Here is a 14367-nt window from a genome sequence, read left to right on the forward strand (position 1 = left end):
TAAGGGCTGCTCATCAAAAGCCTTTTTCCAGGGCTTGCATGCTACTTGAAAGAAAAACTCATGTCTAAGGGTAAGGAAGCTAGATGGCTCTTGGACGCACTCTTTCTCTGATCTCCAAGATGAATGCGAAAATTATTTTCAGAAATTGTTCTCCGCTCTTGGTTCCCCATCAAATCAAATGACTGATGCTAGGATTGAATTTCTCCAATATGTTTCTGGAATAGTGGAAATGGATGATGCTCTTACCTTGGAGAGACCTTTTACTGACACAAAACTTGATAATGCATTGTTCCACCTCAGCAAATACAAGTCCTCTGGCTGGGATGGCCTTACAGTGGAATTTTATATTTCTTTTTGGGATGATTTGAAAGAAGTCCTCTTGCAAATGATCAATGTTGCCTGGCAAGAAAATGAGTCGCCGCACTCTTGGAAGCATGGCATAGTCAAACTTGTGCCCAAAAAACATTTGTGTGACCATATGTCAGATTGGAGGCCTATTACTTTGATGCCTGTAGTTTACAAACTCATTGCCAAAATGATTGTGCATAGGCTTAACAGGATACTGGATGCGGGACTACATCCTCATCAGTATGGGTTTGTGCCGCGAAGACAAATCCATGACAATATATCCAATGCCTTGACTGCAATTGAATATGCTAAGTATTCGCATCAAGATGTGCTTATATTGCAGGTGGATATTGCTAAGGCATTTGACACTGTTCAATGGGATTTTCTCTCTCAAATCATGACAAAGTTGGGCTTTGGTCCCAAGATGGCAAATGCAGTTTACTGGCTTTATTCTGGCTCTACTTCTTAGTGCATTCTTGGGGGTCATTGGTCTCGGTCATGGACATTGGGTCGATCAGTTAGACAGGGCTGCCCTCTTAGTGCTCTCTTCTATGCCATTGCGACCCATCCCCTTTTAATATATCTTGATCATCTTACAAACACAGGACAGATGACTGGTCTTAAAATCCCTCGGGCTGCATCTTTTTTGGCACGAGCATATGATGATGATTCCTTCTTTATGCCACAGAATTCTCCCCGGGAAGTTCACATGCTTATGACCACTCTTTCATTGTATGGTTTGGCAACGGGATTGCATGTCAATTTTGACAAATCTAAATTGCTTCCCCTGAAACAATGTGACTGGCATTCTATTCTTTGGCCAGGTCAGGTGGTGCATTCCAAAGATGTAGTTAGGCATTTGGGATATCCCATAGGATGGCATATCACCAGGAAGCAGCAGCTAAAATGGATCTTCCAAAGACTTCAACATAAACTGGAATACTGGAAGATTTCTACTTGGCCTCTTCATGTCAGGCTCAGAATAGTACAGTCCATTGTAATGTCCTATGTCCAGTTCTATTTGCCTTTGTTGCATTGATCCTCCAAGGATATTTCAGCCTTTATGTCTCAAGCTATGAAGATGTTATGGAGGACAAAAACTGCTGTGAAAGCATTGAGACTGATGAAGATGGAAATGGTGTGCTCCCCTAGGATGCATGGTGGACTTAATGTCCTCAATATAAGATATCATGTACTTGCAAGGAAGGCGACTATGCTGCATACTTTTTTCCGCCAACAACAGCCATGGACTTGTATGCTAGCATCCATGTGTGTCAATATGAGGACTTGTGCTTATGGTCATTGGATTACTGATCATTGGGAGGTTGTCATTGGGAGATTTGTAGGGAAGATACCTCGATGTCCTTTCTCTACTACTCTGATACTTGACTGGAAACAAGTACTTTCTAAGGTCAAATGGGCTCTTGATAATTGCTCGGGGACAAACTCAATGAGGAAAGAAAGTATTCATTGGAGTGCCATCTTTGACATTCCACTCACTTTACAGGAACCTGTTCGGGCATACAATCTCATGAAATTGGGAATTAGATACATACATGATGTGGTAGATGATCAGGGCTATGTCTTATCTTTTCCTCAGGCCACTGCTTCCTATGCATTGGGAATGCATCATAGGTCTATATGGAAGAAAATTGCTGATTTATTACATCCTTTTCTACCTGTTCCTCCTGTGGCTGACATAGACAGGCTTACGGATTGGCAATTGCAACCCTCTGCTACATGCATTCATCCTGTTCCTCTTCCTGCCTTAACCTCGATCAAAGCCTACAGGCTTCTTCAGCCTGCTCCATGGATTCAGCAATATGCTAATTCTTTGTGGCATATAAGGAAGCCCCTCTCATGGTGGCGGAAGAATCTCGGGATGTTATGGAAGTGTAAAATGCCATTGAAACAAAGACTTTTTCTTTGGAGATGTATGACAAGCACATTGTCAGTGGGGTTCACACTTGCTAAACGTCGCATCGCACCATCCACATGTTTAAGATGTCAGGCTCCTTCAGAGACTGTTCTTCATTTGCTTTGGCACAGCCTGTGTTCTAGGATCCTCCTCAGGACAATTTCAGATTATCTTCGGCTCCGTTTCCCGAGTCACAGATTTGGGAAACATTTCTGGCTCTTTGGCAGATTTATGAGGTCTTTGTCTCAATACTCACTATTTCTCTCTTGGGTAAGATATTGGGCTCTTTGGACAATCTGGAGTGAGCATAATTTGGCATACTTGGGTCGGCAGATTCACAAGTCATATGAATCTTTCCGAGCCTCATTGCGGCAATCCTTATATGATGCCTGCCATGAGGGTGATATGGATGCTTCTTGCATAGAGCTTTTCTTTTTATGTTTCTGATCTTTGGGATACTCTCCATTTCGGAGACCTCCCATCATGTAAATTTATGAGCATATAAATATACTTCACTGTATATTACCAAAAAAAAAAAAGTGTGTGTGTGTGTGAGAGAGAGAGAGAGAGAGAGAGAGAGAGAGAGAGGTGCGATGGCGAGTTCAGCCCCTCCCTCACCCGTCCCTGTACCTTGCCCGTAGCCCGCTACTGCTACTGCGCCTGCATCCGTACCCCATTTGTCAGCCCTTGTACATCTTTCGTATGCACTTGCCCCTTCCTTTGCTCCTGCGCAGGCCGTACCTGTTGTACGGTCATCCGTACAGGCTATACTATTGTTCGTACAGGCTCCCCCTTCCATACAGGCTGCTTTACCCGTTCTTTTTCCTTCTTCTGTACTTGCTCCCATGTCCGTACAGCCAGATTCCGCACCAAATTCATCTTTCCCTCTGTCTCTGCAGCCTTTTGCTCTTCTTATGCCGGGTCTTGTGCAGTCTTTTCCTGATGTCTCTTCCTCCCTGCTTCAGCCCCCCCTTCTGCCTCTGCTCGTGCTGCACGTGTCTTCTTTCGGCGGAAGCGTGGTGGTTTGCCTCCTTCCACCTTGGTTAAATCGGCAAAGTTGGATATCGCGGATGGTCCTTCGTCTTTCTTCAACTAGACCTTCTTCGCCAGATGTGTTTTGCTTGTGTCACAGATATTCCTTTATCGGGTTTACAGCTTGTTTGTTCTTTGGACTCTACCGTTTTGGTTTCTGGTCTTCGACAGGCTCAGTAGTTTGGGGTCTGTCTCTACTTTATGGGCAGGGTTTTATCTGCAGCTCAACTTCGTTGTGGGCTGAAGTTGCAGTGGGTTAGGATTGTCTTTCCTCCTTTGTCTTTCTGGGCAAAGGTTTTTATTATGCTCACTGCTCTTCGACTGATGTGGTGGAGCGACTTGTCAGTCGTGCTGGTATTCATCGGGCTGCTTTCTTTGCTTATGTGATGCCCTGCGATTCACTATTTGATCCGTCTGCCTCTCTTCTAACTCACTGTCCGAATCCTACTCTTGCAGCTTTTTTGGGGAGGCCTCTACATGTTCCGAGACAGGAGTTTTTGCAGGATACTCGGGATGTTCGCCTTTGTATTTTATGGGATATGATGCAGCCCGTGCCCTCTACTCTGGATCTTGATTTGGGATTTGCTCATCCGAGGCTGTATTGTCTCTTTTCCTACAGAATGTTATCGGTGCCGGCAGGTTGGTCATTTTGCACGCGCTTGTTCTTCGGCTTCCATGGCCACTCCTCCTACTCCTCCTTCAACAGGAAAGTTTACTCTTCCTTCTCCTTCGGTTTCTGCTAAGGCTTTACTGGATAAGCCCTCTTTTATAGCTTCGAAGCATTATTGGAGGAAGGTAGAAAAATCACAGGTTAATCTTTCACTTGTGAAGAAGTTCAGGATCCGACTCCCGTTGAGCATCATCAGCCTCCTTCTCCTCTAGATATGGATGTGTCCCTTGTAGAGGGGATCATACAGGATGTTGCACATGCTCTTTCTTAGGTTGATCCTTGAAGTGAAGCTGAAATGCCGAGTCTTGCTTTATCAGATGCAGCTCTTTCGTCGGAGGATACAGATGTTGATCTAGCTCCTTTGCCTCTGATGCTTGTGCCAGAGTCTTCTTCTGTTCGGGATGTAGAAGTGTCTTTTTTACAGGAATCTTTTCATCCCATGTTACAACAGGTTTTTGACCCTGTGATTCATAAAATTCGGGTACCAGCCTATATCAAGAAGAATCACAAGGGCAAAAAACAGCGGTTTCATCACTGCATCAGTTTTTATAGGGCAATAATTTGAAGCTGGAGGATGTGTTTGATCCTCCTCTAGCTTGATATGTAACTTTTTACTTGGCTACGTCATGACTTTTGCTCTGAGGCTTTACTTGTAAATTTTTTTTACTTGTACTTATTTGGTGGGTTTTTACCTCTTTTTGAGGTTTTCCACACAGAAATATAAGATTTCCCAAAAAAAAAAAAAGTGTGTGTGTTCTCTAATGTAAGCAATTCCTATGTTTCCTTCTCAAAGGGTGAGTTGAAATACTTATTTGATTTGAGAGATGAGGGTGTATGCGCATGCTTGCATGTAAGTAGATAGTTAGTCTAAAATGAAATTCTATAGTCTTTACAAGCAATTCTAGCTTGGATGAAGAGATTGTCAGAAAGACATCACAAAGACTTTCAAGTGTGCATGGGTAGATATGTATGTCTCAGAGCATGTGTTTATCCCATGGTCTATGCCAGTTGTAGCTTGAACGAAGAGAATGTGAACTACTTTTTGATTAGCCTTCTCCCTTTCTCACGGCTGAGTTGTCATGGAGGATGACCCTCTATCAATGAGTGATGTCTAATTTGCTTAGATAGAGTTTATAGCTTTGTTTGTAACAAATGGTTCACATGAAATCAACATAGATGTGCTGCTTTTCCTTCATAATTTAAATTGTACAATGGCTGGCTTGGCTATAACTGATTTTAGTTTGGATGTGCAGACCGGTCAATGGCCTTTTCTTCTGTGTGCTGTACCTGGGGCCAGGAGATTACCATCGAGTTCATTCACCAGCCGATTGGCACGTTTTTTATCGCAGACATTTCTCTGGTAACATACCCTCTACTTGCAGATGTATTTGTTGTAGTCCAGAGAACAGCAATATTGTATGTGAAAATATCCTATTAAATTTATGTGATATGCTACTGTACTTCTTGATTCAATGTTGCTATGATAGCTGGGTACAATAGACATGGAAGGTTTACACCTTGTTCTTATCTAGATATAAGTGTATTGGCATGGGAAAAATTGTATGAGAAATAATTCTAAACGAAGAAGGCAGGAAAAACATCCAAATGAAGTGACACAATATGTGAGGATCCTGAGCCATCTTAGGCTATATATATTTTTCCTTTCTTGTTTCAAAATCATTGGTTCTGATTTGATTTGACTGGCCACCAAATTGATAAGTGGTCGACATGTATTGCTTGCAGGGCATCTGTTTCCTGTGAACGAGCGTGCTACACAAACAATCAGAAACTTATATGTTGGGAATGAAAGAGTAAGGCTTAGTTTCAGGGATCTAGGAACTTTCTACGATCTGCCACTGCTAGCGAGATATCTGAAACAAGCTGACGTTGCAATCAAAGGAGGCTTTTGCCTATGCAGGAGCTCAGATACTGCATGTTTTTGCAATCCTGTTAAAATATCAACCTAATGTCTTTCAAATGTGTTAACTTGCACGCATTAGAAAATGATTGTTAAATTTGGCTTTGATTGTCAATTGCGATTTAATAGAGGCTGTAATTAAAAAAGATTGCATTATTTGTTTATGTACTCTCTCCTCCAAGTTTATATAGCCAAAATTATACTAGGGAGGGACAAGTCCAGAAAACAGGCTGATCTTGCAATAGATGAAATGAATAGCTCTAAGTTTTTTCAAAGGGAGTTGTCACAATCTAAAATGCATTGGATTCAGGCCTAGTTCTAGAAAAATTACTAAAATGCCTCTTCATTTTTTCTTGATTTGCATGTTCCCATTTTCGCTGAGCCATAAAAAGCAACTTAAGCTGTTTTTTTTGGCAGATACATCATAGTAATTTTTCTAAGAACTTCATGAGTTACAGCTAAAGAAACATGAATTTTCTAAGAGCTTTACGCATCAACTGCTAAAGCGACATGAATTTTATAACAGCATGCTTGCTCTTTTATGGACGGATGTATGCAATGTGTCTAAATTGGCACGTCCTTTGCCCAGAAAGAAGAGGTGATGAGGTGCTAGGGGTTGTTACAATGTGGTCTCTATGTCTCCTCATCGGCAAAAATGTACATACGTAGGTGTAATGTCGAAAGCTAGCTGGGCCTAGGGTAAGGCTAGGTATCGATTTAAAATTGGACTCAAGCAGTTGAGGACATAAGAACAGACTGCTACTTAGAAGTCAATAAGGGTTTGCTTTAGTACCTAGCAAAATATAGCAAGGAGATGAGGCTTTAACAAAGCATCATTTCGCTATATATAATCAAAGGATAGATTCATTATTTAGGGTAATGATTTATTCAGGCTGGTCACGATGTCTTGGTGGTACGTTGGTGGTACGTTGGTGGTATCGAACGCCAAAGCTCATTGCTTGGTAGCTCTACCCTCAGTGAGACCATGTCTTCCAGGTTGGGGGTGAGCTTGGCCTAGCTTTATTGTTGGGTGTCAGATGTTAGATGTCTTGACTCCATGCTCCACTACATGATTCTTCTAAGTAGAGATGGTGAGTTCATGAGTTAGTGGTGCGAGGGACATAGTAGACGTCTTGACTCTTATGCTCCACTGCATGATTCTTGTAAGGAGAAGTGGTTAGTTCATGAGTTAGTGGTAAGGACATAGTAGAGGTATCATAGCTACTCTTGTTGCCTCCCGTTGAAGGTGGACACGAAGCTTCTGCTCTATCCGAGAAATAAGTTTGTCAATTACCCTGAGAACGCTTGCAACCAATTGATTGACGAAAGATGCAATGGCTGTTTGGTGCTGCAGATTGGCCAAATTAGGCTGATGCCATCTTGTTTGGAAATCTCTTCTTTTCTGGTGCAATTGTGGCTGCTTTGGGGGCCTGGGCTATTTTAAGCTAGGACAGGCTTGAAGTAAAGTGGTGTGCTCCTTTGGCCTTGATTGGGGTCTAACAGGGGCTAGCAATTGAGAATGAAGGAAACTAAAATGTTTTTCTTGATTTGCATGTTCCAATTTTGGATGAGCCACAAAAAGCAACTAAAGCTGATTTTTGGGACAGCTCGGCTAATTTAGCCATATGAAGGGTCGAAACTAGGGATAGCTAAGTCCCAAACCGCCAGATCCTCCCTTCTATGTGAGATTTCTGTGGCTACATCTGTTGAGTCACAATCACCTCTTGCATTTGTATCCCCTTCTCCAGTGAAAGAAAATTGGCAGGTTGCACAAAATGCCCAGCTGTTGTTCCAGCAATGAACAATATGTGGTCTGATTGGCTGATAAGGAACAGGTGGTTCAGCAACATCATCAACAACAAGAAACTATTCTACCCACTCATTTGGGGGGGGGGGGGGGGGGGGGGCGGAGCGGATATTCCATCCATGCATGTTCCTTTTTCCTATCGTTTGATTGGGAATAGCGCAAGGAATTTCACTCGAATGGCTGGTATGTTATGCTTTGAATTGCACAAGTTTTGAAAAGACGGTGGGTTCAGTTATGGAGATCAAAACATGTTTTGTATGCACACAGTAAATTGCAGTGCTAGCTGTTTATGTGTGTGTACACAAACTTTTTTGGGGGGTGAAATCTTTGATTGATTATATTACATGAGTAGCAACCTCAAAACAAGGTGCTACAATTACATCAACTGAAAATTTCAGTATATGCCAAAACGATCCCATGATCTATGCAGCGGGTCTGCAAGCAATCAAAGAAAGATTGCTGTAGAGAACGCCTGAAAAAGCCAAACAGAGAGAAAGTAGGATCACCAAAGACTTTACAATTCCTATATGTCCATAAAGTCCATAGTGCCTAGTAGTGAACCCAAATGAAGAAAAGATGAAACTCCGGTCTGGATGGATGAAACCCAAATAGTCAGAAGAACTTCCCAAACGGAACAGATGGGAATCTTGCTCGCAGGTGCTGTCGAAGCATATCAAAAAACTCACAAGAGCACAGAATGCCAAAACAAGTAAGGCACAGTCTTCGAAGAAGCAGAACATCTGTGGCTAAGTGTAGGAGCAATGTGTCGATGAGCTAATAGCTGTTCAGATGGAAACACTCCCAAAAGAACTCGCCAAAAGAAAACCTGTTGCCGAAGCGATACTTTATAGGTCCAAAGTTGATGTAATCTTTTCCTCCACCACTTGGCTGGGAGACGCATTCGCCAAACAGAATCACCTCTCTCTGAAACCCAAGATTGAGGCAAAAGGATTTTATACAATGTAGGCACAATAATCTGAGATAGCCTCAAAGGACGAGAAGAGGACCTTGGAGAAGTCAAAGTCCAATCTTTCAGCCGGTCCTGGAGTTCCAAAGGAGGAATCGGAACAAAAGGCGAAAGCATAGAAGTAATTTGTTGCCACAAAGGACAATAATGAGAGCCCAATCCATATCTGGTGGCTGCCAGAGAAAAAGGGAGCACAGTACCAGCATCATTAATAACATCAGCAACTGAGGTGATGCCTTTAAATGAGACAAAGTAGAAACATCGAGGTTTCTGTAAAGCCAAGGGAGGCTGAAAGACTTTCGACCAGTGAATGCTTTCAGCTCTCAACGAATTCCCAAGCAAAGACTGCCGACCATTCCATTCCAGATGAGAAAGAACATGCTTCCAGTCAAGAAGCAGGCGGGAGACAAAAGGGCAGCTAGGCAAAGTGTCATCAGTGCAGCCAAAAAGGAAATCCCATTGATCGAGATGCCAATGACCATTGTGTGTGTACACAAACACCCACACACGCATGCCTGCACATATGCACGCAGACAGACACACAACACTTGTCTCTGATGCCTATTGAATCACATGAATGCCAACGCACAACAGAGGGTCAACAGCAAGTAGATGGCCAAAATCTCATGGATACTGCGGCGGACACTCGTGGAGTAATTGTTTTCCTAGGACAATTTTAGTCGTGTCACAATGCTACCTAGAAATGAGTGTTACCTAAGAATTACAAATAGAGGGTACTTGGAAACTGCAATAAGATTGCCATGTTTATGTTCAACAATAGTCTGCATCTGAACTCGTCTGACTTCTGTCTGATATATAGGACAAATCACCATGAAAGAAAAATTAGTTTATATGATGTGCCATCTTTTGCAGTGGGTATGCTACACATATAATAATGAAGAAGCTTCAGCTCTTTAACCTTAATCCAATCCTCTCCCTTGCTTAAAGCAGCACCACATTTCAAATTGTTATAAAGTTATTAATCAAGCTTGCATTTGAGAAAATTACAATCCCAAGCTTCCATATGTAGACGTGAGCGATTGGCTTTAATACAATTTGTTAGGGTTGGAGAAAGTTACTTTAGTTATTGATATATGCGTAGATTCATTGGGCATTAGCAATTGTAACTTTCATATTGTGCTGATAGTTACAACATGGATTTCCAGGTCGTACTTGAAGGCAAGTGGTCACAAGGCTATATGGCTCTAGTGGCTGTTGGTGCACTAAACGTGGGTTCGATAGAGGTAGCAATGTGTTCTCTTGAGCATGCTTAGTTTTTTGGATAACACAAGTATATACTTTGTAGTTTTGTTTAGAAGTCATGAATATGGTTTTTTTTGTATCGCAAGAATAATGATTACAACCCCAAACCTAAACAACCCCTGCTCCCACCTCTTTCCCATACCTTCCTGGCTTTCTCTTTCTCCCATTTTTGCTGCTGCTTCTTCATCATCATTTGCCCCCCCCCCCCCCCCCCCTTCTCTCTCTCTCTCACACACACACACACACACACACAAAATATGTGTCATGAGTGATTTTGCAGCTCAAAATAGAACCTGATCTAAAGACCAATTGTCGAAGACCAGTTCCTTTTACTGTGGGCTCGCCGGATGTACGGATGTATGGCAAAGAAGGCTCAGGGTATTTTATTCAAAAGGGTGCTGAGGTACTGGATTGGCACGATTATCACACAGTCACACAGGAAATGTTAAGTTTGGAAATATGTGGATCTTTCCTTCCGTGCATACGTCATAAGGATGGCCATATGAGTTTTTTCTAAAATTCCCTTTCATATGCCCTTGCGTCATGCCTTGCAGTGGTTGTGAGTCTGAATGCTGGAGCGTATGCTATGTTTAGACAATTGGATATATGTAGAGCATACACTTATGCTTTTGATCAATCCCTGACCTATTATAACATTTTTGAGGGATTCTGGTGGTTCTCTGGATATAATGGTGAAGGCAAATGGCACTGCGCTAATAGAAATCATCATCGTAGGCGAGGGTCTACATTTTTATATATTCATAGGACTATTCACAATTCTTGCCTTGATATATAAAAATGTCTGCAACAATAATGCCCAGCTACATACAGAATGTATTGTTTAAGAGGGATTGATTTACACAAACGGGGGCAGTCAACTTCCTCTGCATATGGTGTATTTGCACGACACATGGACTTTCGTGGGAGACATAAAATCTAAGATCATGTCTGTTTGACTCGCATGTTTTGGGCAGAGGAAGGGTGGCACGGACGAATCTTGTAAGTGGTGCCAGTGAGAGAGAGAGAGAGAGAGAGAGAGACTAATTTGGTTTCCTCACTGCTCTTCAGGTAGCTACTTTCAACCTGGGCTCCACAGTAGTACTTGTGTTTCAAGCTCCAGCTTCTGTGTCAGGGCAGAATAATGGAGTACAAACAGATCCAGTCAGCAACTCTGGATTCTCATTTTGTGTTCAGAAAGGGGAAAGAGTAAAAATGGGCCAAGCAATAGGAAAGTGGCAAGAGTGAGCTTGTTACCTTTGCATAAGCACGCAGTTGGTTGCTGCGGTGTTACAGATGCATGGATGGGGTGATTTCCTTTTTTGCAGTCTCTCCCAGTTTTGTATGTTACACCATTATTCCAATTCATCTCCTGCCCCAATTATTTTGGTGATATGCTTCCACGGGGATACATAGATGTATTATACTCTTCTTTGTTCCTACGATCCAAATTGTTGGGCATAGGACTTGTGCGCCCTTTCCAACACAGTTAGGATTAGGGTTAACCTCAAGAGGTTATCATTACAAGATTCATTTTATGAAAACCCAAATTTTGGGAATTCACGGAATAACATACCTTGTAATCAAATGGGTGATTAGTAACAAAATATGCCACATTTCCAGTTTCGATATGCAGCAGTTACAAATGACTTTGGCTTGTGCATTCTGAGAATTTCTTTGAATTTTTTCGGGGTGAAATATGTTGTATGATTGCACTCTCTCCAAACCATTCACTAGACAAGAAGGAATGACTACTTTCAAAATCATTAAAAAATTTCTGCAAGAATATTACCCTACTTTCATAACGAAAGCTTGAGTATTGGCTTTACCCAAACAGGTGGTTCTTTAGCTGCAAATACATTGAGTGGGTAAACAACCTGGGGCTCATAAAGCACTAAGGTGGAGGTTGAAAGTCCCACCTCCAACTTGTGGAGGAAAAAGGGGAGCAACTTCACTTTGAGGAGGATAGTCCGCTTGGGAAGACCCTTGCATGCTTAACCAAATGGCGATCAGAGTGTGTAATATACCAATGTGTGAGGAAAGTGGACCTGGGAGCCATCAAGTGCCTCTAAGCATTTGGATCTCCATATGTACCATGCCGACCAGGTCAGTGCACACTGCAATCCCTCCATGAATAGAACAAACAATATGTTCTTTCTAATGTTATCATTTGAAAAATTTCTCCATATAATATATTTTCCTACTTGTTGAGGGCCTCTAATAGGTCCAAGCTAACAAATTCAGAAAAATGGAAAAGTTTTGATCGTTAAGAAAAAGAATTATAAGGAATGGAATAGGACACAGATGCACGCACGCACAGACGTGCACATACGCACACTTATGAACATGCGTAGCGATGTATGTAAGGATTTGGATTGAAGGTTTTTGTATCTTAAAAGGTTTGGGCTTTTCAAATTTAGGGTGGATACAACCTTTGGGCTTTTTAAATCTATACGCTAACCCCAAGATTGTAAAAATCATGACCATTGCCAAAGTTTTAGAAACCTTGAATGCACACGTGTGCATGTGCATGTGGCATGCTTGTAATATTTATTTGTTTTTGTACATTTGTACCTACTTGAGCAAGCACACACAATCTTTAACAAAAGATGAATACATTTACAAATTAAAGTTAGCAGAAGTTCAAATGCATTAAAACTCGTACGCAATGCCCTAACGCTACACACAACACCAAAGCTCAAGGGCTTGGTAAATCATCCAAATATGAATTCTCAAAATAAACTAAGATATCAATTAAAAGACATTACTATTTCGATGTTAAAAAACATGTGCACACAATTAACAACAAGCTCAAAGACTTCAAAACACATCACTACTTTAGATAAAGCAATTTTTGTTCATGTGCATTAAGAGGAAATGCAAACTATACTTTCATACAAATTGCACAATTCCTTAAAAGGGGCGTGTTCCCCACTATTCCATCAGGAATTATATTTACCATGCCCTCACCATCAACTAGTACAATAGGCCATCGCCGGTCTAAATTGCCCTCGGGAATGTGTATGTGTTTGGAAGCACCATTGTCCACAATCCACTTTCGAGATTCTCCAATGGCATGACTTGATGCCTCTCCACTTGAAGATGGGTCTACTTTGTCCATGATCTCCACGTTTACAAATGCTATGTCACGGTTGCTTGTTGATTAATCGGTACCCTGGTTGTAGTTCCGTGGAAGGTGCTTTCTCCATTATTGAACCTTTCTCACCACAGTGATTACATGACTAGCTCGCCTTCAAGGCCCCATGGTTCGCATCAGAATTCTTTTCAAAAGACTTTCCTTTATTTTCGTTGTCCTTGCTCCACCCTTTTTCTTACTGCAGGGCAACCAAGGCTTCCAATCCTCTTCCCTGTGGGGGGTTGCAAAGAAATCTCCTTCCCTACTTGAAGGATTTTATGTGAAAGTGCTTGTAACTTGTTTTTCATGTGCTTCTCATGACTGATCACTTGAAGGGTAATTTAGGAAGATGATGCACTCAAGAATTGACCCGGTGCCATAATTGTGCCAAGATCTCCCGCTCCCTCTGATTCATGATGCCAAGATCCTCCTCTTGCGGATCCAATCCAACTATAATAAAATCAGCAATGTTGTATGATTGCACCACTGACTCCATCATCACTCTCCACTCTCTGTAATTATTTTCATCCAACTGACGGTCTATCTGTAATGTAGGTAAAATACGGATTGTCACTCGCTTCTCAGCCATTTCAAGCAGACTTGCCATATCAGGGGGAAAAAGCTTGCTCTTATGAAAGGGAGGGTGAGTGGAAAAGATGAGAAACTAGGGTGGTTGGGAAAGAAGAGAAGGGGGGCGGGTGGGAAGAAAGAGAGAAGCAGCTCCTACAATGACACCTCCTTCAATGAATCTTCATCTCCCTTTTGTCCACACCTGCAATACACCTTCTTTAACAAGTCATCTTCTTTTGGAACTATCCATGCCTTCAGAACAGCTTCATCACTGTTATCCTTTTGCCCAAATTGCCCACGCCTTCAAAAATCAACATCAACTTTTGTGTTCCTCGTATGCTCTCTTGGTCCAAGGCTTTACACAACCTTGAGCTCTGATACGATGTCCAAGTGCAGCAAAATATGCAAACGGAGAAGAGCAGGAAGATATGTGAGCTGAGACAGCAAGAAATACGAATGCAAAGAGATGGGAGATGCACAACAAACTTCAGGAAAAAATCTGCCTTGTGATTGAGAAAACCTCCAAAAACTTGGTACACCACTTTAGACTGAACTGTGCCATTGGTAGAATGAATTCAGTCTAGATAGAACTGCAGCTCAAATTAACCATGTATAGAGGAATTGCGCCTATATAACTTGTAGAATACAAGGCCAAGTGACCCTATTTATAGGTAGTAGATTGGTCGTTGACCCATTGACTTAGCCGACTGACTTAACTAAGTTTGGTTGGATGATCGACCA

At 41.9% G+C, this 14367-nt stretch overlaps 1 protein-coding gene across 4 annotated transcripts in view; it reads left to right on the top strand.

Moving 5' to 3' along the window:
* Nucleotides 1-11527, top strand: part of PSD1 (phosphatidylserine decarboxylase 1) — a 60004-nt gene extending 48477 nt beyond the window's left edge. The window contains exons 8-12 of one of the 4 annotated variants that reach the window (XM_087396326.1): nt 5222-5328; nt 5712-5779; nt 9827-9904; nt 10204-10326; nt 10992-11527. In XM_087396326.1, the coding sequence (XP_087252452.1) occupies nt 5222-5328; nt 5712-5779; nt 9827-9904; nt 10204-10326; nt 10992-11168 (553 nt within the window). In that variant the 3' untranslated portion in view covers nt 11169-11527. Of the gene's footprint in view, nt 1-5221; nt 5329-5711; nt 5780-9826; nt 9905-10203; nt 10327-10991 lie in introns of those variants that run through there. The other 3 variants (XM_087396327.1, XR_015543417.1, XM_087396328.1) reach the window with 3 other exon arrangements.
* Nucleotides 11528-14367: the final 2840 nt, after the last annotated feature.

The sequence above is a fragment of the Dipteris shenzhenensis genome, chromosome 25, assembly GCF_047967505.1.
Source record: "Dipteris shenzhenensis isolate YYH24624 ecotype China chromosome 25, Dip_SZ_1.0, whole genome shotgun sequence".
NCBI classification, from domain to species: domain Eukaryota; kingdom Viridiplantae; phylum Streptophyta; class Polypodiopsida; order Gleicheniales; family Dipteridaceae; genus Dipteris; species Dipteris shenzhenensis.